The 19,452-nt window shown below is 42.4% G+C and overlaps 1 protein-coding gene across 6 annotated transcripts in view; it reads left to right on the forward strand.

Moving 5' to 3' along the window:
• Positions 1–19,452, forward strand: part of Ctps2 (CTP synthase 2) — a 152,307-nt gene that overhangs the window by 125,632 nt on the left and 7,223 nt on the right. For 5 of the 6 annotated variants that reach the window (XM_045140950.1, XM_045140953.1, XM_045140952.1 and 2 more), the window contains 2 exons: positions 161–305; positions 14,445–14,462. In XM_045140950.1, the coding sequence (XP_044996885.1) occupies positions 161–305; positions 14,445–14,462 (163 nt within the window). The remainder of the gene's footprint in view (positions 1–160; positions 306–14,444; positions 14,463–19,452) is intronic. The other variant, XM_045140951.1, reaches the window with a different exon arrangement.

A 19,452-nucleotide genomic window follows, 5' to 3' on the forward strand; every position in this document is an offset into this window, starting at 1 on the left:
AAGATGAAATTTTACTGCAGACATGGATCATGAAAGTAACTGTGATGGCAAGTTAAATAATCATCTCCCCACTTAATGAGTTTCCTTATTAAACAGTAAGACAACCTTTCAAGTCATTCTCATGTTTGCTTCAATCACATCATAATTGCTTTCATTTCAGATCATCCATATTTTGTTGGTGTACAGTTCCATCCTGAGTTTTCTTCCAGGCCAATGAAGCCTTCCCCTCCATATTTGGGACTTTTACTTGCAGCAACTGGGCACCTGGATGCCTACCTGCAACAGATATGCAGATCATCTACCAGGTAACCAGGTTATGGTTCCTTGCAATACTTTAATGTATGCAATTGCTAGCATATCAGCTTTCCTACAGAATTTAATATCCTCATAGAATTTGTTTTAGAAAAAAATCTAAGAAAAGAAAAAGAAAAAAGTGTATTTAATCAAGCCTTTTACTTTTCTGAATTCTGATTTCAGTATCATGTGTAAGGTCTTTCCCTGTGGAAAGATTATATGTAATAATAACCCTGATGCTTTCTTTATTCTAGCACTTAATTTATTTTTATTTTTATTTTTTTTTTTGAGATAGGGTTTCACTCCAGCTCAGGCTGACCTGGAATTCACTATGTAGTCTCAGGGTGGCCTTGAACTCATAGCGATCCTCCTACCTCTGCTGGAATTAAAGGCGTGTGCCACCATGCCCAACTAAAAATGTATTTATTTTTAATCTTTTATTTATTCATTTATTTATTTGAGAGAGAGAGTAGCATACAGAGAAAGAGAATGAGCACACCAGGGCCTGTAGTCACTGCAAACGAACTCTGAATGCATGGGCCACCTTGTGCACCTGGCTTTATGTGGGTACTGGGGAATCGAACCTAGGTCCTTTGGTTTTGCAGGCAAGCCCTTTAACCACTAAGCCATCTCCCCAGCCCCCAAAATGTATTTCTGTGTGTGTATGTGTGTGTGTATGAGAGAGAGAGAGAGAGAGAGACAGACAAGACAGACTAGATGGCCCTTGAGCTTTGGATCCTCCTGGCTCCATCCCCATTGTTGTAGGCCATTGGAATCACAGACACATACTGCACTTTATTTTTTTATTGATAACTTTCATAATTATAGACAATAAACGATGATAATTTTCTCCCAACCCCACTTTCCCCTTCACAACTCTCCATCATATTCCTTCTCACACTCCATCAGTCTTTTTTTGTTTGTTTGTTTGTTTGAGGTAGGGTCTCACTGTAGCCCAGGCTGACCTGGAATTCACTGTGTAGTCTCAGGGTGGCCTCAAACTCATGGCAGTCATCGAACCTCTGCCTCCTGAGTGCTGGGATCAAAGGCGTGCACCACCATACCCTGCAGTTTTTCTTTTCTTTTGATGTTATAATCATTTCCTGTTATGGCCTTGTGTAGGTAGTGCCTGGCACTGCAAGGTCATGGATACCCAGGCCATTTTGTGTCTGGAAGAGTGCATTTAAGGAGTCCTACTCTTCCTTTGGCTCTTTCCGCCACTTCTTCCACAATGGACTCGGAACCTTGGAAGGTGTGATAAAAGATGTTTCAATGCCGAGCACTCCTCTGTCACTTCTTCTCAGCACCATGATGCCTTCTGAGTCATTCCAAGGTCACTGCCATCTGAGAAGTGAAGCTTCTCCACCCAAAAATGAGAGTAGCATTAATATATGGGTATGAACATTAAGAGAAGTGTTTACTGGGCAGTTTGGTGAGCATAGTATATACATTTAGCCAGACACCAGCAGATGTTACGTCCCTAGGGCTCATGACTTCCCACATCATAGGTTTTTCAGTATCAGGCATTTATTCCTTCCCTTGGAGCAAGCCTCAAGTCCAATTAAAGAGTGGTTGATTTCTCCCATAACAGACATGCCACTATTGCACCTGTTGGCTCATTTGGTCTGGCTGGCCAAATTAAGGCTTGCAATGTCCACTGTTGTTTATGTCCACTGATGAGTTCTCTCTCTCCCATGGAGCTGCATGTAGCATAGCTTTTTCTAGCTTTCTGTCAGTTGGTATACATGGAAGAGGTTTTTGGCTCAGCTCCAGCAATATTTCTCAGTGAACTAGCAGCACAAGCCTGTGGTGTCTTCTGAAATAGGGTCTTACCATCTATTCCTGATAGGAAACTAAGTGCCTTGCCAATGGTCTATAATGTTTGGGGGGCATCAGGGACCTTCCTGGCTAACAACTCCACTAGACAGTATCCCATCCCTGGCACTGAAAATTTTCTGGTAACAGTCTATGGCTTCTGGGTGTGTCATTGTCCAAAAGAGTATGTTTCCATATGTATTTTTGTTTTTTCTAAGGTATGGTCTTGCTCTAGTCCAGGCTGACCTGGAATTCACTATGTGGTCTCAGGCTGGCCTCAAACTCACAATAATCCTCCTAACTTTGCCTCCTGAGTGCTGGGATTAAAAGTATGTTATTTTAATTTTAATCTAAATTTTTTTGGTCCATATTTTTAGTGAGGTGTAAGGCAGGAATCTAACTTCCTTTTCCCTGGCAAATTGTAGAATAATATGGCTTTATTTCTAGGGATTTCTATTTTCTTTTGATGATTTTCATACCTTATGCTTGAACTTTTACTATTCTTTTCATTTTCACAGCATTATTGTAACTAAGACCATTATTTACCTATTCTCTTTATCACTTATTTTTTTTCCAAATATTTATTAAGAACTTCTATGATTATAAAAAATAGCCCATGGTAATACCCTCTCTACTCCCACTTTCTCCTTAGAAACTCCATTCTCCATCATATCCCCTCCCCATCTCAATCAGTCTCTGATGTCATGATCTTTTCCTCCTCGTATGATGGTCTTGTGCAGGTAGTGTCGGGCACTGTGAGGCCATGGATATCTGTTTTGTGTCTGGAGGGAACACATTGTATGGAGTCCTATACTTCCTTTGGCTCTTACATTCTTTTCGCCACCTCTTCCGAGCCTTGGAAGGTGTGATAGAGATATTGCCGTAGTGAGCACTCCTGTCACTTCTTTCCAGCACCATGATACCTTCTGAGTCGTCCCAAGGTCACTGCCATCTGAAAAGAGAAGATTCTCTACCAAAAGTGAGAGTAGCATTAATATATGGGTATGAACATTAACAGAACTGCTTACTGGGCAGTTTTATAAGCATAGTATATACATTCAGCCAGACACAAGCAGACGTTACACCCCTAGGGCTCATGATGACCCCTGCTTTAAGTTTTCAGTATCAGGGATGTATTCCCTTCCCATGGAGTCCAATTAGAGGGCTGTTGGTTTCCCCATAACAGATGTGCCACTATTGTACCCATTGGCTCATTTGGCCTGGCTGGCCAAATATAAGGCTTGCAGTGTCCACTGTTAAGTATCTTCACTGGTGATTTCTCTTTCTCCCAGCGAACTGCATGCAGAATGGCTTCTTCTAGCTTTCTGTCAGGTAGTCCACATGGAGGAGGTTATCAGCTCAGTTCCAGCAGGAATTCTCAGTGGCTTTGCAGCCCATGTATGTGGAGTCTTCAGCAATAGGGTCTTACCATCTATCTATTCCTGGTGGGAAGCCAAGGGCCTCAACAATGGCTTATAATGTTTTGGGGACAATAGGGAACTCCATGGTCAAGAACTCACTGGAAGGTATCCCATCCTTGGCACTGAAAATTTTCTAGCAACAATTTATAGCTCCTGACCGTTCCATTGTTCAAAAAAGTAGGATTCCATATGCTTTATTTATATCCTCTTAGATTTTTATTAATCTTCCCTCCACCTTTCCTTTACTCGATCTCTGCTCCTGGCCTCATTTTGGGCCTTTTCACCCCTATTAATCTTTTCTTCTACTTACATATATACAATACCATCCTATTAAGTACCCCTCTCCCTTCCTTTCTTTTCCCTTCATATCTCTTTTTCTAGCTGACTGGCCTCTGCTGCTGAGCTTTTTCCTTCTCACACAGAAGCCCAATCATCTGTAGCTAGGATCCACATATGAGAGAGAACATGTGATGCTTGGCTTTCTGGGCCTGAGTTACCTCACTTAGTATAATCCTTTGCAGATCCATCCATTTTTCTGCAAATTTCATAACTTCATTTTTCTTTACTGCTGAGTAGAACTCCATTGTGTAAATGTATCACTTAAATTTTTAAAAGCTGTATTTTGCTAAATATATTGGTGTATACCTAAACTCCCAGAAATTGAGAGGCTGAGTACAAGGGGACAGGTGCTATTACTTACTAAAACAATAAATACGCTTGGCATAGGAGAATGAAGGTAGTCTGGTCTAATCTTGATGGATTGGGAGGAGGGCTTCCAATCAAGAATGGCTGGGGGTGTAGCTCAGTTTGTACAGTGCTTGCCTAGTATTCAAGAGGCCTTGGGTTTGAGTCCCAGCACTGAATGAACTGGCTGTGGTGGCACATACCTGTCATCCTAGCTCTCTAGAACTCAGGAATTGGAAACAGGAGGATCAACTCATGTCATCATTGGCTGCATAGTGAATTTGAGGCCAGCTTGGGACCCATGAGACACTGTCTCAAAAAACTAACAAGCCGAGCATGGTGGCACATGCATGCCTTTAATCCCAGTGCTTGGGAGGCAGAGGTAGGATTGCTGTGAGTTCAAGGCCACCCTGAGACTGCATAATGAATTCCAGGTCAGCCTGGGCTAGAGTGAGGCCCTACCTCGAAAAACCAAAACGAATCAAACTAGCTAACAGTTGAGGAGATGGCTCAGAAGTTAAAGGTGCTTGCCTGCAAAGCCTGCTGACTTAGGTGCATTTTCTGGCACCCATGTGAAGCCCAGCTGAGCTAGGAGAATCCAAAACCAGTAGGCCAGCTAATCTTACTTTGTTTTGCAGTCTGGCCATTCATTTACAGTAGCAAGTGACCCTGTCTTAGAGAAGAAGTAGCAGGGACACCTCAAAGATGCCAGCTGATCATGCCATGTGCTCCCTGTGGTCATGCACATGGGCATGCACACAACATGCACAAATAAATAACAATTAAAAAAAAAACCCAAACCAAGGGGTGAATATAGATTTAATTCCTTGGCAAGCACCAGGATTACAAAAGTAATTTGCACTTTTGCCTACCCCTGTGGGATTTGGGCTTTGAAAGGCAAATGACTGCCTTAACAGCCTCTCTCTAATTTGAGCCAAGCTATATTTCTTTCAAACAAGATTAGTGCTTGTAATCAACCCCTAGAATGAACACTAGAAGAATGACTTTTCTTTCCCTGAGATTGGCTGAAATGCCCTGAATTTGGCACATGGTCAGCCAAAGTCTTTAAGGCACAGAGTGGAAAAATCCTTGGCTTTAAGTAAGAACACCTGAGCTATAACCTCTGCTTTTTTGTCTAGTGGAAAATGTTCATCTTTGAGCACTTGGGAAGTGGTAGTAAGAATATTACTTGGGGATTTAAAACTGGTGAGCTAAATTGTCAGCCACTCCGTTATCTACAGAATGCCAGCCATTTTAAAGACTAATTCCACCCGCTTTTAGGCTTGTAGCAGTCTGTTCAAGGGTATAATAGTTTTAGGGTAGTAGTTTTTTAGGCTTTTATGAGCTGTGAAATGGTACATGCAAAATCAGAGTAAGAAGCCAGGCACGGTGGCTCACATCTGTAATCCCAGCTTTCTGGAGGCTGAGGTAAGCAGATCACAGAGGGCTGGACACCAGCCTGGGCTACAGAGTGAGACCCTGTCTCCACAAAAAAAGAAGAAAAAAAAACAAAAAAGAAAAGAAAAGGAAAGGAAAAAAACCAAGCCAGAAGCCTTGTTTTGGGCACCCTCCTCCTCAGTACCACCCACACTTTTGGCAATCTTGGGGAAGGAATGGGAGTTGTAGTTGCATTCACAGCTAATATATTTTTTTAATTTTTTTGTTCATTTTTATTTATTTATTTGAGAGTGACAGACAGAGAAAGAAGCAGATAGAGAGAGAGAGAGAATGGGCACGCCAGGGCTTCCAGCCACTGCAAACGAACTCCAGACGTGTGCGCCCCTTGTGCATCTGGCTAACATGGGACCTGGGGAACCGAGCCTTGAACCGGGGTCCTTAGGCTTCACAGGCAAGCGCTCAACCGCTAAGCCATCTCTCCAGCCCTTCACAGCTAATATTTATGATGGTGGTGCTGTCAGCACACACACACAGTGGATTCAGTAAGAGCGCAGATGTCAATGGGTTCTGGAGAAATCAATTTATGGCTTTCTTATGCTCCCTCCTTCTAGTGGCAAATTAGAGCATACCCTACTTTCTAACAGTGAACTTGTCTGATGTTTCTGCCCAGAGAATTCTTTTAGGATATAGAAACAAAACATATAATTTCTGTGTGGAATAATTTTTTTTTGTGTGTGTGGGGGTGTATGGGGGTTTGAGCCCAGGGCCTTGCTCATGCTAAGCATGCAGGCTTCCACTGAGCCACACTCAGCAACCTAGTCCCAGGAATCCATTTTTAAGCAATGAAAGCATTTGAGTCTAAAGTTCATAGGCTGTTTTTCCACTCCTGTGTGTCAGTGTCTGCCCCGCAAATCTCTTATGCCCAATTACTACACACCAAGCTTAAGAACAACTTGCAGTTTTATGATGTGGACATTTGTCATGTCCATTTGTCATGTCAGGGGAAAACTCTCTTCTTAGAGGGTGCTCACTCTATATCAGAAAGCAAATGCTTATGTGGGGTCAAGTCTCCAGTCCTCAGACATGCAGCTCTTGGAAGAAACAGGGCTTTAAAGGATAAAACTGGGCTTTTAAGATGTTTGAGTACCGTTTTATTCTAGGTTTAGGACCTTGAATTCCATGTCTCCAACCAACATTTGTGTCTCTTGTGCAGATAAATCATCTTTTTATGGCAAAACAGGAGACATGGTGGTATGAAGACAATGGGAGGGAAGGTACTTGGTGGTTCACTGCATTTGTTTGACTGTTTCAGATCAAACCCCAAAGTTGAAACTACTCTAAATGAAGAAGGGTCCTTCCACTTCTCAAGTCTTCATCTGTTCTTCCATTTCCTAATTCCCTTATATATTCCTAGGTTCGAAGTCCACTATCTCCACTGTTTTACTTTTTGCTCTAATTTTTATTTGTATGGATGTGCTGTATGTATGTGTGTTCATGTGCTTGAGTGCAGGTGTGTGCCTGCCACAGCGCTGCTCTACCTTGACTGATGCCGGGTTTCTCTCAGTCTCACTCTGCTGTTGTTCCTTTTGCTCGACGACAGCTTCCAGTCCATTTTTCTGTCTCTGCTTCTCACTGCAGGCATGCTGGGATTACAGAAGCCTATCAGGGTTTCTGGCTTTTTACAAGGGAGTCTGAGGATTGAACTCTGCTCTTCAAGCTTGAGTGACGAGTGCTTTATCCACTGGGCTATCATGTCAGCTTCTGTCTTTTTTTTTCTTTTTTGTTTAAAAAAATTATTTTATTTTATTTGGTTTTTTGAGGTAGAGTCTCACTCTAGTCCAGGCTGACCTGGAATTCACTATGTAGTCTCAGGGTGGCCTTGAAAAACTCATGGCAATCCTCCTTCCTCTGCTTCCCAAGTGCTGGGATTAAAGGCGTGCACTACCACGCCCAGCAAATATTTTATTTTTATTTGTTTATTTGAGAGAGGGAGAAATAGGCACAGAGAGAGTGAAAATGGGCACACCAGGGCCTCCAGCCACTGCAAACGAACTCCAGATATGTGCACCACCTTGTGCATCTGGCTTATGTGGGTCCCAATTGAGCCTGGGTCCTCTGGCTTTACAGGCAAATGCCTTAACCACTAAGCCATCTCTCCATCTCTATTTCTTTTTTTATGATGGTGTGGTACTCACGATTGAACCCAGGGTCTTCCATTGCTAAATACTTACTCCACCCTTGGCTACATCCCCTCTGGTGTGAACATGTGTGTATGCATGTTTGAGGCAGGCATAGTTGTGTGAATGCATGTGCAAATATGTGAACATGCATGTGGAGACCAGAGAGTGACCTCTAATGGAGACAGGGTCTCTTGCCAAGCCTAGAGCTCACCGACAGCTTGTCCAGGGCATCCTGCCTCCATTCCCCAGTTCTGGGATCACAGGGCTGGTTCCATGCCTGGCTTTTATGTGGGTGCTGGGGACTCTAACTTAGGCCCCCATGCTTGCACAGCAAACACTTGACTGACTCACTGTGACCTTGCCACAGCCCTGTACTTTTCTCTTTGAATTCTGGTAGCAGTCAGGAAGAGAAGGAACCCATCTCATTCACATTGTCTCTGGTGTGTCTTTACGTCTAAGTTACAAGCTGGCTTCTAGCCTGAGAAGATTTTGTTTTCTGTTGACTTCAAGTCGTAACAATGTGCTGGGCATAGTGGTGCACACCTTTAATCCCAGCACCCAGGAGGCAGAGGTAGGAGGGTCACTGTGAGTTTGAGGCCACCCTGAGACTACATAGTGAATTCCAGGTCAGCCTGAGCTAGAGTGAGAACCTACTTAAAAAAAAAAAGTAAAAGCAAAGAAAAAGATGTAACAGAATGGGAAATAGGAAAAAGCATCCATAAGTCTACTAGCTTAATAATAGTGTGTTCATTTCTAAATGTTTCTTTCTAGCCTTTACAACAATATGTGATTCTTTTCTTTTTTAATATTTATATATTTTTATTTGAGAGAGAGAGAGAGAGAATGGGCGTGCCAGGGCCTCTAGCCACTGCAAACCAACTCCAGACATATGTGCCATCTTGTCTGTCTGGCTTTATGGGGAGTCAAACATGGGTCCTTATGCTTTATAGACAAGTGCCTTAACCACTAAGCAATCTCTCCAGCCTGATGTTTATTTTTTTTTTTTATTTTTGAGGTAGGATCTTGCTGTAGCTCAGGCTGACCTGGAATTAACTATTTAGGCTCAGGGTGGCCTCAAACTCACGGTGATCATCCTACCTCTGCTTCCTGAGTGCAAGGATTAAAGGTGTGTGCCACCATGCCCGGCTTCCAATGCTTTTCTTGGTTGTAATCGTTATAGTGAGTATATGTGTTTCCCCCCACCTTTTATTTTGAAAACTTTCATATCTATAGAAAATATGGAAGAATACTGTACAATGAACAGTTACCTACCGTTAACCAGATTTATCAATTGTTAACACTTTTGCCACATTTTCCTTTCCATCACCTATGTACAGACTGATTTCTGAACCACTTGTAAATATGGTAATGCTTCATAACTAAAGCATTTTTAATGCATTTCCTGAAATTAAAGATATTTTTCTCACATAGTCATCACATCTAAGAAAGCGTTAACTCAGTAACATCTAATATTCAGCCTGTAATTAAATTTCTCCACTTAGTGGGCTGGAGAGATGGCTCAGCAATTAAAGATGGTTGTTTTGGGTTGGATAGATGGCTTAGTGGTTAAGGTACTTGCAAAGCCAAAGGACTCAGTTTTGATTCCCCAGGGCTCACATAATCCAGATGCACAAGGGGGCACATGCATCTGGAATTGCGGGAGCTACAGGCCCTGGTGCACCCATTTTCTCTCTCTCTTCTCCTCTCTCTCTCAAATATAAATAAAACCAGAATTTTGATTTAAAAAATTAGGGCTGGAGAGATGGCTTAGCGGTTGAGAGCTTGCCTGTGAAGCCTAAGGACCCCGGTTCGAGGCTCGGTTCCCCAGGTCCCACATTAGCCAGATGCACAAGGGGGCACACGTGTCTGGAGTTTGTTTGCAGAGGCTGGAAGCCCTGGCGTGCCCATTCTCTCTCTCTCCCTCTATCTGTCTTTCTCTCTGTGTCTGTCGCTCTCAAATAAATAAATTAATTAAAAAAATTAAAAAAAATTAATAAAAGACGGTTTCTTTGCAAAGCCTGTCAGCACTGGTTCAATTCCCCAGTACCCATGTAAACCCAGACGTACAAAATGGCACATGCATCTGGAGTTAGTTTGCAGCAGCAAGAGGCCCTGGTGTACCCATTCTCTCTCTCATAAACAATTAAAAATATATTTTACAACTAAAATGCTGGCTTTTCTGATGTATTCAGGCCAGTTGTCTTGTAGAAATGATCAGAATTTGGAGTCTTCTGATTGTTTTCCCATGACTACAATCATGTCAGACATAATTAAGAACTGTTGTATACTTCACAAGTACATATCAGAAGGTCCCCTGTGGGTAATGCTTACTTTACTAACTGGTTAAGGTAGAGACTGAGTAAAGATATCCTCTGCAAAGGAATATTTTTCTCTATTTGATGTCTAAGATACCATTCCCCAGTGAGGTATTGTGTTTTTTAAAATATTTATTTAATTTTATTTATTTAGATATGTGTGTGGGTTTCTTGCCACTGCAAAAAAAAAAAAAAGAAAAAGAAAAAGAAAAAAAAAGAAAAAAAGAAAGCCAAACGTACGTGCTACTTTTTACCTCTGGCTTTACATGGGTGATGGAGAATTGAATCCTGGGCTGGCAGGCTTTGCAAGCAAGCAAGCACCTTTAACCACTGAGCCATCTCCTTAGCCACTCTATCCTCCCATTAAATGTAGTAGGCTTATTGACAGAATTGTTTGGTTCCCACGTTGAGCCAGTGAAACTGCAAGATGAGCCAGGAAGCATATCGCTACATTTAAAGCCAGGATGTCTACAAACTAACGGGAATATGTTTCATAAGATCCAAGAAGCCTGCTTTGAAAGGACTCCCATGTGCCTCATTTTAAACTATTTGAACTTCATAAAGAACAATGATGGTTATTAGATGAGAACACGTTATAGTTTTTTAAATTCCATGAGTCCATAATGATGCTTAAAAAAATGTAAAAGCCTGTCTTGTTTCAGGAACCTCATAGGTTTCTTTGATCTCAATGTGTATAGATTTCTGGTACTAGGAGCTACAGGTCAGGTTGGGATGTCATGCCCAGAGGCATTGCCTACCCCCAGTAACTGACTGCTGCTTCCACAACACATAAACCACAACCCCATAGGGTATTCTAGCAACTGCACTGAGGAGAGCCCCATGTGGATTGGGGGCAGGGAGGAGGGAAAAGATGGTACCAACATATGATGTATCCATCCAAAGTATGTTCTTAATTTTTTTGTAAAAATGTGGGGTTAGCCATCAATTATGAGTAAGAGGCAATTCTACAACAAGGAGGGTCCCTGTGGAGGGGGCCGGTCAGGGAGGAGGCTAACAATGGTACCATTTGACTGTATTCACTGAGTACAAAACTAATAAAAAATGTTTTTTTAAAAAGTAAAAGTAGGGCTGGAGAGATGGCTTAGCAGTTAAGCGCTTGCCTGTGAAGCCTAAGGACCCTGGTTCAAGGCTCAGTTCCCCAGGTCCCACGTTAGCCAGATGCACAAGGGGGCGCATGTGTCTGGAGTTTGTTTGCAGAGGCTGGAAGCCCTGGCGCGCCCATTCTCTCTCACTCCCTCTATCTGTCTTTCTCTCTGTGTCTGTCGCTCTCAAATAAATAAATAAAAAATTTTAAAAAAAAGTAAAAGTAGTACGTCACAGTGAGTTTCAGACAAACCTGGGCTGCAGGGTAAGAACCTGTCTCACAAACAAACACAGAACCAACCCCTGATATAATAACTGGCTCCGGGCTGGAGAGATGGCTTAGCGGTTAAGCGATTGCCTGTGAAGCCTAAGGACCCCGGCTTGAAGCTCGGTTCCCCAGGTCCCACGTTAGCCAGATGCACAAGGGGGCACCTGCGTCTGGAGTTCGTTTGCAGTGGCTGGAAGCCCTGGCTCGCCCATTCTCTCTCTCTCCCTCTATCTGTCTTTCTCTCTGTCTGTCACTCTCAAATAAATAAATAAATAATGAACAAAAAATATTAAAAAAAATAACTGGCTCAAAGAAGGCTCTTCAGTTGACATTGGGGGAAAGCTGTGAAAAAGGTACTTCTAAGTTCTTAGAATATCACCATGGATTCCTTTTATTTGAGTCTGGATATGAGATAAGGTCTCATGTAGTCCAAGATGACCTTGAACTTCTGGTCCTCTTTCTTCCACCTCTAGAGTGCTAGGGTCACAGGCATGCCTCACCTTGCCCAGTTTTGCAATGCTGGGGCTCAAACCCAACACCTTGTGCATGGTCGGCAAGCACTTACCAGTTGAGCTCTGTGCTCAGCCCAGTCACCACCGATTCTTTAATTCTTGAGCTACGCCCCAGCCCATCCTTTTTGTATTTTCTGCCATAGAGTAAGGAAAGGTGTCTTGGGGTTTTCTGTACACTGGTGTCTTTATGAAGAGGCTGTGAGTTGAGTGTGTAGCTTAGAATGTATGATGCCCTGGATTCTACCCCCAGCACGGCACACTTGTACACGTGCATGTGCACATGCACACGCAGGTACAGAACAATAGTTCCCACTTCACATAGTAATGAAGATTAATTTCCACACTGTATGTAAAGCTGTGAGCAGATTGCCTGGTCTATGGTAGGAACTTAAATGAGAATTAATATTATTAATATTATCATTATGATTAATAGTAGTAGTGTGTCTTATTGTTAATTTTACCTCAGTTCTCATCTCCATTTCTTACTCACTACAAAGCCGTCTGCCTGGGCTTTTTGACTCCAGCTTTCTTCCTTCTAATCTATCTTCTGCCATTAGAATCATTATTCCCACCTGATTTTCCAGTTTAAAGCTTGACTTATAGGATAAAATGTACATAAGTTCATATGGAACTCCCTAGAGGAGTATAATGCCGTAGCTTTTTAGCTCTTAATACATCATCCTGAGCTGCTTAGGGACAGGGGCACATGGATCTATTATCTTATTAGGTTGCCAAGTCATGGGAATTGTGAAGGTAGGCATGGGGGTAAGAGGGACCTCAGTGATGGCTGTTTGTGTGTTTCTCCCTTTAAGGCATGCCAGCCTCACGTTGGGTGACTGTTTGATCTGACTCAGAATGAGGTACTCTTTCCACTGCCTGAATCGGATTGTTCATTTTGCAGCCTGCTTTCAAACTTGTCCCCACATGGCTTTTATTTTATTATCTTATTTATTTATTTATTTGTGTGTAGAGTATATGTGTGGTGTATGTGTGTGATTTATATACGCTCATGTGTGTGTGTGTGTGTGTGTGTGTGTGCGCGTGCGCGCGCATGCATGCGTGCACACAGATGTGCACATTGTGCACGTGCATGTGAAACCCAGGAGAGGATATCAGGTGCCCTTTATTGTTCAAATGTGTACCTTCTTGAGACTGGGTCTCGTCCCCAACCTGGAGTCAGTGAGTCCTTTGCTCTTCTCCAGTGTCTGCCTGTTGTAGACTGGGGTTACAGGCATGGGTGGCCATGCTCAGCTTTTAGTGGCTTCTTAGAAGTGGAAACTGGTGGCTTGCAGCCCAAGAGGCCCTCAAGCTTAAGCAGCAAGTGCTTTTAAAAGCTAAGCCATTTCTCCAACCTCACCTGGCCTTTTTACTTTTGGGTATCATGGTTGGGATTGCCAGGGGCCATTTATGCAATATGAGCTTCAGATGCTTTATTTCTGTGGGGACATTTTAGATGAGTAGAGTTGGTGCTTCTGGGTCTGCCACCCCGTGGAGAATTTTGTCCCAGGTGCAAGTCCTCATCCTTAGGGCTGCTGTGAGGAATAGTGGACATGATACTTTGTAAGCCTCCACCTGCTATCAAAATATCACCTTCCTCCCTCTTACATGTCAAGTAGAAGAGAATTGGAGGAGCTAAGGAGATGGCTCAGTCAGTAAAGCATTTGCCACACTAGCGTGAGGTCCAGCACCCACATAAAATGCCAGACAGATCCAGGGGTGGAGGCGCACACCTGTAATTCCAGCACTCCAGAGGCTGAGGTAGGAGGGCCAGCCTGGGCTAGAGTGGGCCTCTGCTTCAAAACCACCCCCGCACAAAAATTCCAGGAGAGATATCACATGCCTGTAATCCCCACACTGGGGAGGTGGAGACAGGCAGATTCCCCAGGGCAAGCTGGCTGGCTAGACTAGCCAGATCTGTGAGCTCTGTCCTCAGTGGAGACCTTGTCTCAATAAATAAGATGGAGAGCCCTGAGGAAGACTACCTAACATTGACCTCTGGTCTCCACACTTAAAATGGAAAGAAATGATTTAATGACTGCTTCAGGGTAACATAAAAGGTGGATATATGAGGAAAGAAAGCCTGATTCATTTTTCCTTTCCTTTTGAGCAGTTCTTTTCAACATCTGCTCAAATAGCTCCCTTCTGTGATTGTTTGACTTCTGCTCTATACTGTGGGATTTTTTTTTTCCTGGTAAATTATTGTTATTAAATTACATCTGAGTACTCCTTCCTTTGGGGATTACGTGTTGGTTAAAAGGTGCTTTTTATTGATCATGGTCCACTGCGGTGTTGATGACATGGTTGACAACTGGGTATTGAGTTCATAGTAATATGGACCACTGTGCTTTTAATACCCTGCCTGGATTGTATTCTGCTGTTTACTATGAAATGCAAAACTCATTCAAACCATACTAAGGTTTTATTCCATTGCTCTTATGTTTTACGGCTTCCAGGGGCCCTTTGAGAAAGAAGTAAGTATAGTGGTAACAATGCTTTGGGGAAAACTGTGTGCATGGCAACGTGTTTTTAAAACGTGCTTTTTCACATGAAATGGATTTTAGTAGAAAGTATTGTAGGAACTCATGCATGCTGGGAATCCTAATGACGCCATTAAAATTTTTAACATTCTAACCACCTCTTTCTGTTAATGGAAAAGAAGTGATTGAATGACTGCCTCGGGGTAGCATAAAAGGTGGGGTATATGAGGCGTTACTCACCCTTCCCCTAACATCTTGGAATGGTTTCTGTTGTCTTTTTTTTTTTTTTAAATCTGTGTTTGTTTGCTTTCATGTGTATATATGTGTATGTGTGTGTATGATGTGTGTATATATGGGTGTGTGCATGCCACAACACACATATGAAAGCCAGAGGACAAGCTCAGTGTGTTTCTCCTCTCCTTCCACCTTCTGGAGACAGTGTCTCTTGCTGTTGCTGCTGCTTGCAAGATTCTGGATTATCCTGGCTCTGCCTCCCAATTGTAGGTGTGTTGGAATTAAAGACGAGTGGGTGCTGGGGAATTGAACTCAGGCTGGCAGGATTGCAAGAAAGCACTTTTTTTTTTTTTTTTTTTCTTTTTGGTTCTTTCGAGATAGGACCTCATTCTACCCTAGAATGACCTGGAATTCACTATGTAGTCTCAGGGTAGCCTCAAAGTTCAGTGACGCTCCTACCTCTGCCTCATGAGTGCTGGGATTAAGGACATGAACCACCATGCCTGACTGCAAGCAAGCCCTTAAGCACCTTTAACCACTGAGCCATCTCCCCAGCCCTGGGATTTTGTTTGTTTGTTTTGTTTTGAGAGTATAGCTCAGGCTGACCTGGAATTCACTCTGTAGTCTCAGGGTGGCTTCAAACTCACAGCAGTCTTCCTACCTCTGCCTCCTGAGTGCTGGAATTAAAGGCATGCGCCAGCACGCTCAGCCTGAATGTCTTCTTATACTAGCAATTCATTAGGAGCCAGTAGTCTTTGACAGATATCATGGACAATGACAAGTGTTTTGTTTGTCAAGAAACACCTGGAGACCATTGTGGTCAATAAATCAAGGTGGTATCCTAAGGCTAGAAATTCCCATGTGTGTTGTAGCTGATGGTTTTTGATTTTGTCTTTCCTTTTTTTCTTCTACCCTCCCTCCCTGCCTTCTTTCTTCCTTCCTTTCTATCTTTCTTTTTCTGAGGTACTGTCTCACTCTTGCCCAGGCTGACCTGGAATTCACTATGTAGTCTCAATCTGGCCTTAAACTCACAGCGATCCTCCTGTATCAGCCTCCTGAGTACTGGGATTAAAGGCGTGCACCACCAAACCTGGTGGATTTTTGTCTCTCAAAAAATGGTCCTATGAACTAGTTCAAAAAGAGAGCTTCCATTATTGTGGGGATGCATGAGAGATATTTGCTATGATTTTAATTAATTGTAGCTAGCCAGACCTTTAAAGAAATAATTTGAGAAAATGAGGATGGGGACATTGCATGGGGATTACACATTTTTTAATTTTTTTGTTAGTTACGTACAGTGTGCATACAGCCACGTTGTTTTTGTTTTGGGTGTTTGTTCTGCTGGGGCTAGAACCCAGGGCTTTGTACATGGTAGGCAAGTGCTCTACCACTGAGCTATATCTATAGCCTCCATAGTTTGTTTTTATAGAATGATTATTTGTTTTAAAATCAGCACTACCATTCCCATCCATACTTTCTGAAATGATGGAAATGTTTCAATCTGTTCTATTAAATATGGCAGTCATGAGTTGGAGAGATGGCTCAGGGGTTAAAGGACCTTGCTTACAAAGCCTGGGATGCCTGGGTTTGGTTCTCTAGTAGCCATGTAAAGCCAGATGCACAAAGTAGTTTGTTTGCAGTGGCAGGAGGTCCCATTTTTGTTTTTTTAAATATGGTAGTTGGCTGGGAGTAGTAGTGCACGCCTTTTATCCCAGCACTTGGAAGGCAGAGGTAGGAGGATTGCTCTGTGTTTGGTGGCAGCCTGAGATTACATAGAGAATTCCACGTAGAGCAAGACACTACCTCAAACAACCCAAACAAGCTAGGCATAGTGGCACATGCCTTTAATCCCAGCACTTGAGAGGCAGAGATAGGAGGATCAGAGTGAGTTTGAGGCCACCCTGAGACTACATAGTGAATTTCAGGTCAGCCTGGACTAGAGACCCTACCTTGAAAAACAAAACAAAACAAAAAAAACAACCAAACAAAATAAAACAACAACAAAAAACTAGCAGTCATTAGCCACATGTGACTGTTGAGACTTGAAATGTATAAATGAAAAATGAAATTATTAATTCTATTTAATTTTTTTTTTCTTGAGGTAGGGTCTTGCTCTAGCCCAGCCTGACCCGGAATTCACTATGTGATCTCAGGCTGGCCTTGAACTCACAGTGGTCCACCTACCTCTGCCTCCCAAGTGCTGAGATTAAAGGCGTGTACCACTATGTCTGGTCTCTATTTGATTTTTATTCAATTAAATTTAGAAGGCTACTGTGGTTGGCAGCTATCATATGGGACACTGAAGTTTTAAAACTTTCCTCTCCTCAAATGTAACAAGACACACATGTTACATTGTTACATTATGACACTTAATAGAATCTAATATGCAAAATAGCTGGACATGGTGGTGCTGGCCTGTAATTCTGCACTTGAGAGTCTGAGGCAGGAAGTTCATGAGTTTGAAGTCAAAATTGCCTATATAGCAAGACTGTATCTCAAAAACAACAACAAAAAATCCCTGATATTTGATAATTCTTCCTAGTGAGAAATCTACATGTAGAAATTATTCAAAATGATAGGTTAGTCTTAAAATGAAGCTGAGATGTTTTAAATGAAGTGGGAATATACCCACACATATATCTAGTTCTTCTGAAACAAAAATGACCCCTAAGTCATACACAGCATGGATTCACACGCACATTTTGTTGTTTGTGTAGGAGCCAGTGTTTTGTGTCTTTTGATGACCCACATTTATTTCTAGCACCATTTTTTTTTTGCCTGCAGATGAATACCCTAAAATCAGCAAGTTTAACAGTAGTGTATATTTGATAATTCTGTTTTTTAGTGTCATCGTTTATTTTATTGTCCTACCTGGTATCTGAATGCATATGAAAGAAAATGCACCCATTATTCACCTTGGAGATAAATAAACCGAAGCTGAGTCTCATTTTGTTGGACTCAGCTTGAGGCAGACAGCCTTCAGATAGGAAATGAGGGAACTAGTAGGTTGAAAGTAGACCTACCCAAGTCCACTTGCTCATGTGATAGGAATTATACTTGGCATGGAAAATTATTCTGAAAGTCCTGTGTCTAGTTATTTCCCCTGGTTCTTCATATCTCCATAAGACTTTAGGAAATATATTATGAATATGTAGCCCTCAAATAGCAATAGCTTGATATTTTTATAGAGTTTTCAGATCAAGTTTATACATCTCTTTGCTCATAACATTTTTGTGAAATTGTAGCTTTTATGGAGGGGGATTGAAGTAGGATCTCACTTTGTAGACCAGGCTGGACTCAAATTCTTTTTTTTTTTTTCATTTTGTTTTTTGAGGTCGGGTCTTACGCTAGCTCAGGCTGACCTGGAATTCACTATGTAGTCTCAGGGTAGCCTTAAACTCACAGTGATCCTCCCACCTCTGCCTCCCAAATGCTGGGATTAAAGGTGTGCATTGCCATGCCCGGCAATCTTTCTTGTTTGATTCAGTAGCACAAAATCTAGCATAGAACCAGGAAGCATTCTGTATTTGAGTAGGGAAGGAAGGAGGTTATAGAAACCTCTCTGGGAGGTTTAAAAAAAAAAAAAGAATTCAGTTATTATGCAGTAGTAGAATTTTTTTTTTTTTAAATCCTCAACTAAAAAGTCTAACTTGGAGCCAATTGTGGTGGTTCAAGCCTTTAATCCCAGCACTTTGGAGGCAGAGATAGGAGGAGCACCATGAGTTAGTTTAAGGCCGCCCTGATACTACAGAGTGAATTCCAGGTTAGCCTGGGCTAGAGCAAGACACTACCTCAAAAAGCGTCCCCCCTCTCGCTAAAAAAATAAAATAAAATAAATAAAAAATAAGAGAAAAGTCTGACTTGTGCTGGAGAGGCTGCTCTGTGGTTAAGGCGCTTGCCTGCAAAGGCTAAGGACCTGAGTATGATTCACCAGGACCCATATAAAGCCAGATGCACAAGGTGGCACATGTGTCTGGAATTTGTTTGCAGCAGCTAGAAGCCCTGGTGCACCCATTTTCTCCCTCTCTCTGTCTCTCGGTCTCTTTTTCTCTCAAACAAACAAACAAATAAATAAATAAATATTATTTAAAAAGTCGAAGTAGTTCTAAAGCATTATGTCCTCCCCCAATCCCTTCAAGCTCCTCAATAGAGATGACTGGTGCATTCCTGACTCTACAGTGAAGACCCATAACCCCCACTGAGTTTAGCCCTCAGTGGATTGGGGACGGGGGAGAGGGAACATAAGAGAATAACCTGATAGGATTATGATCAAATTGCAGTATGTATGTATATTAAAGTAGAAAGCAGCCTGTGGTGGTTTTCGCCTTTAATCCCAGCACTCAGAAGGCAGAGGTAGGAAGATCGCCGTGAGTTCGAGTCCACCCTAAGACTACGTAGTTAATTCCAGGTCAGCCTGGGATAGAGCAAGACCCTACCTTGAAAAAAAAAAAAAGTTCAGGAGGAAAGAGAGCAATACAAAAACAGAAAACAGTGATTCAGGAATACACCAGTGTATGCCACTGCACTGACAACTTTGGGTTGATCCCAGATCTTTGTCTTATGAATTCAAGTAATGAAATCCATAGACCAGAGGATAAGGTTCAGGAAGATTTTATTATACTTAAAACTTTCAGAGGAAGAGAAGGGGGTGGGGGACTTAAGCCCAGAATGGAAGAAGGAAGCAAGGTGGAGCTCTTGCCCAGGGAGGCAAGAGGAAGTTGAGAAGCCCACTCTGAGACTCAGGCCAGGT

The sequence above is a fragment of the Jaculus jaculus genome, chromosome X (assembly GCF_020740685.1).
Source record: "Jaculus jaculus isolate mJacJac1 chromosome X, mJacJac1.mat.Y.cur, whole genome shotgun sequence".
In the NCBI taxonomy this organism is placed as follows: Eukaryota; Metazoa; Chordata; class Mammalia; order Rodentia; family Dipodidae; genus Jaculus; species Jaculus jaculus.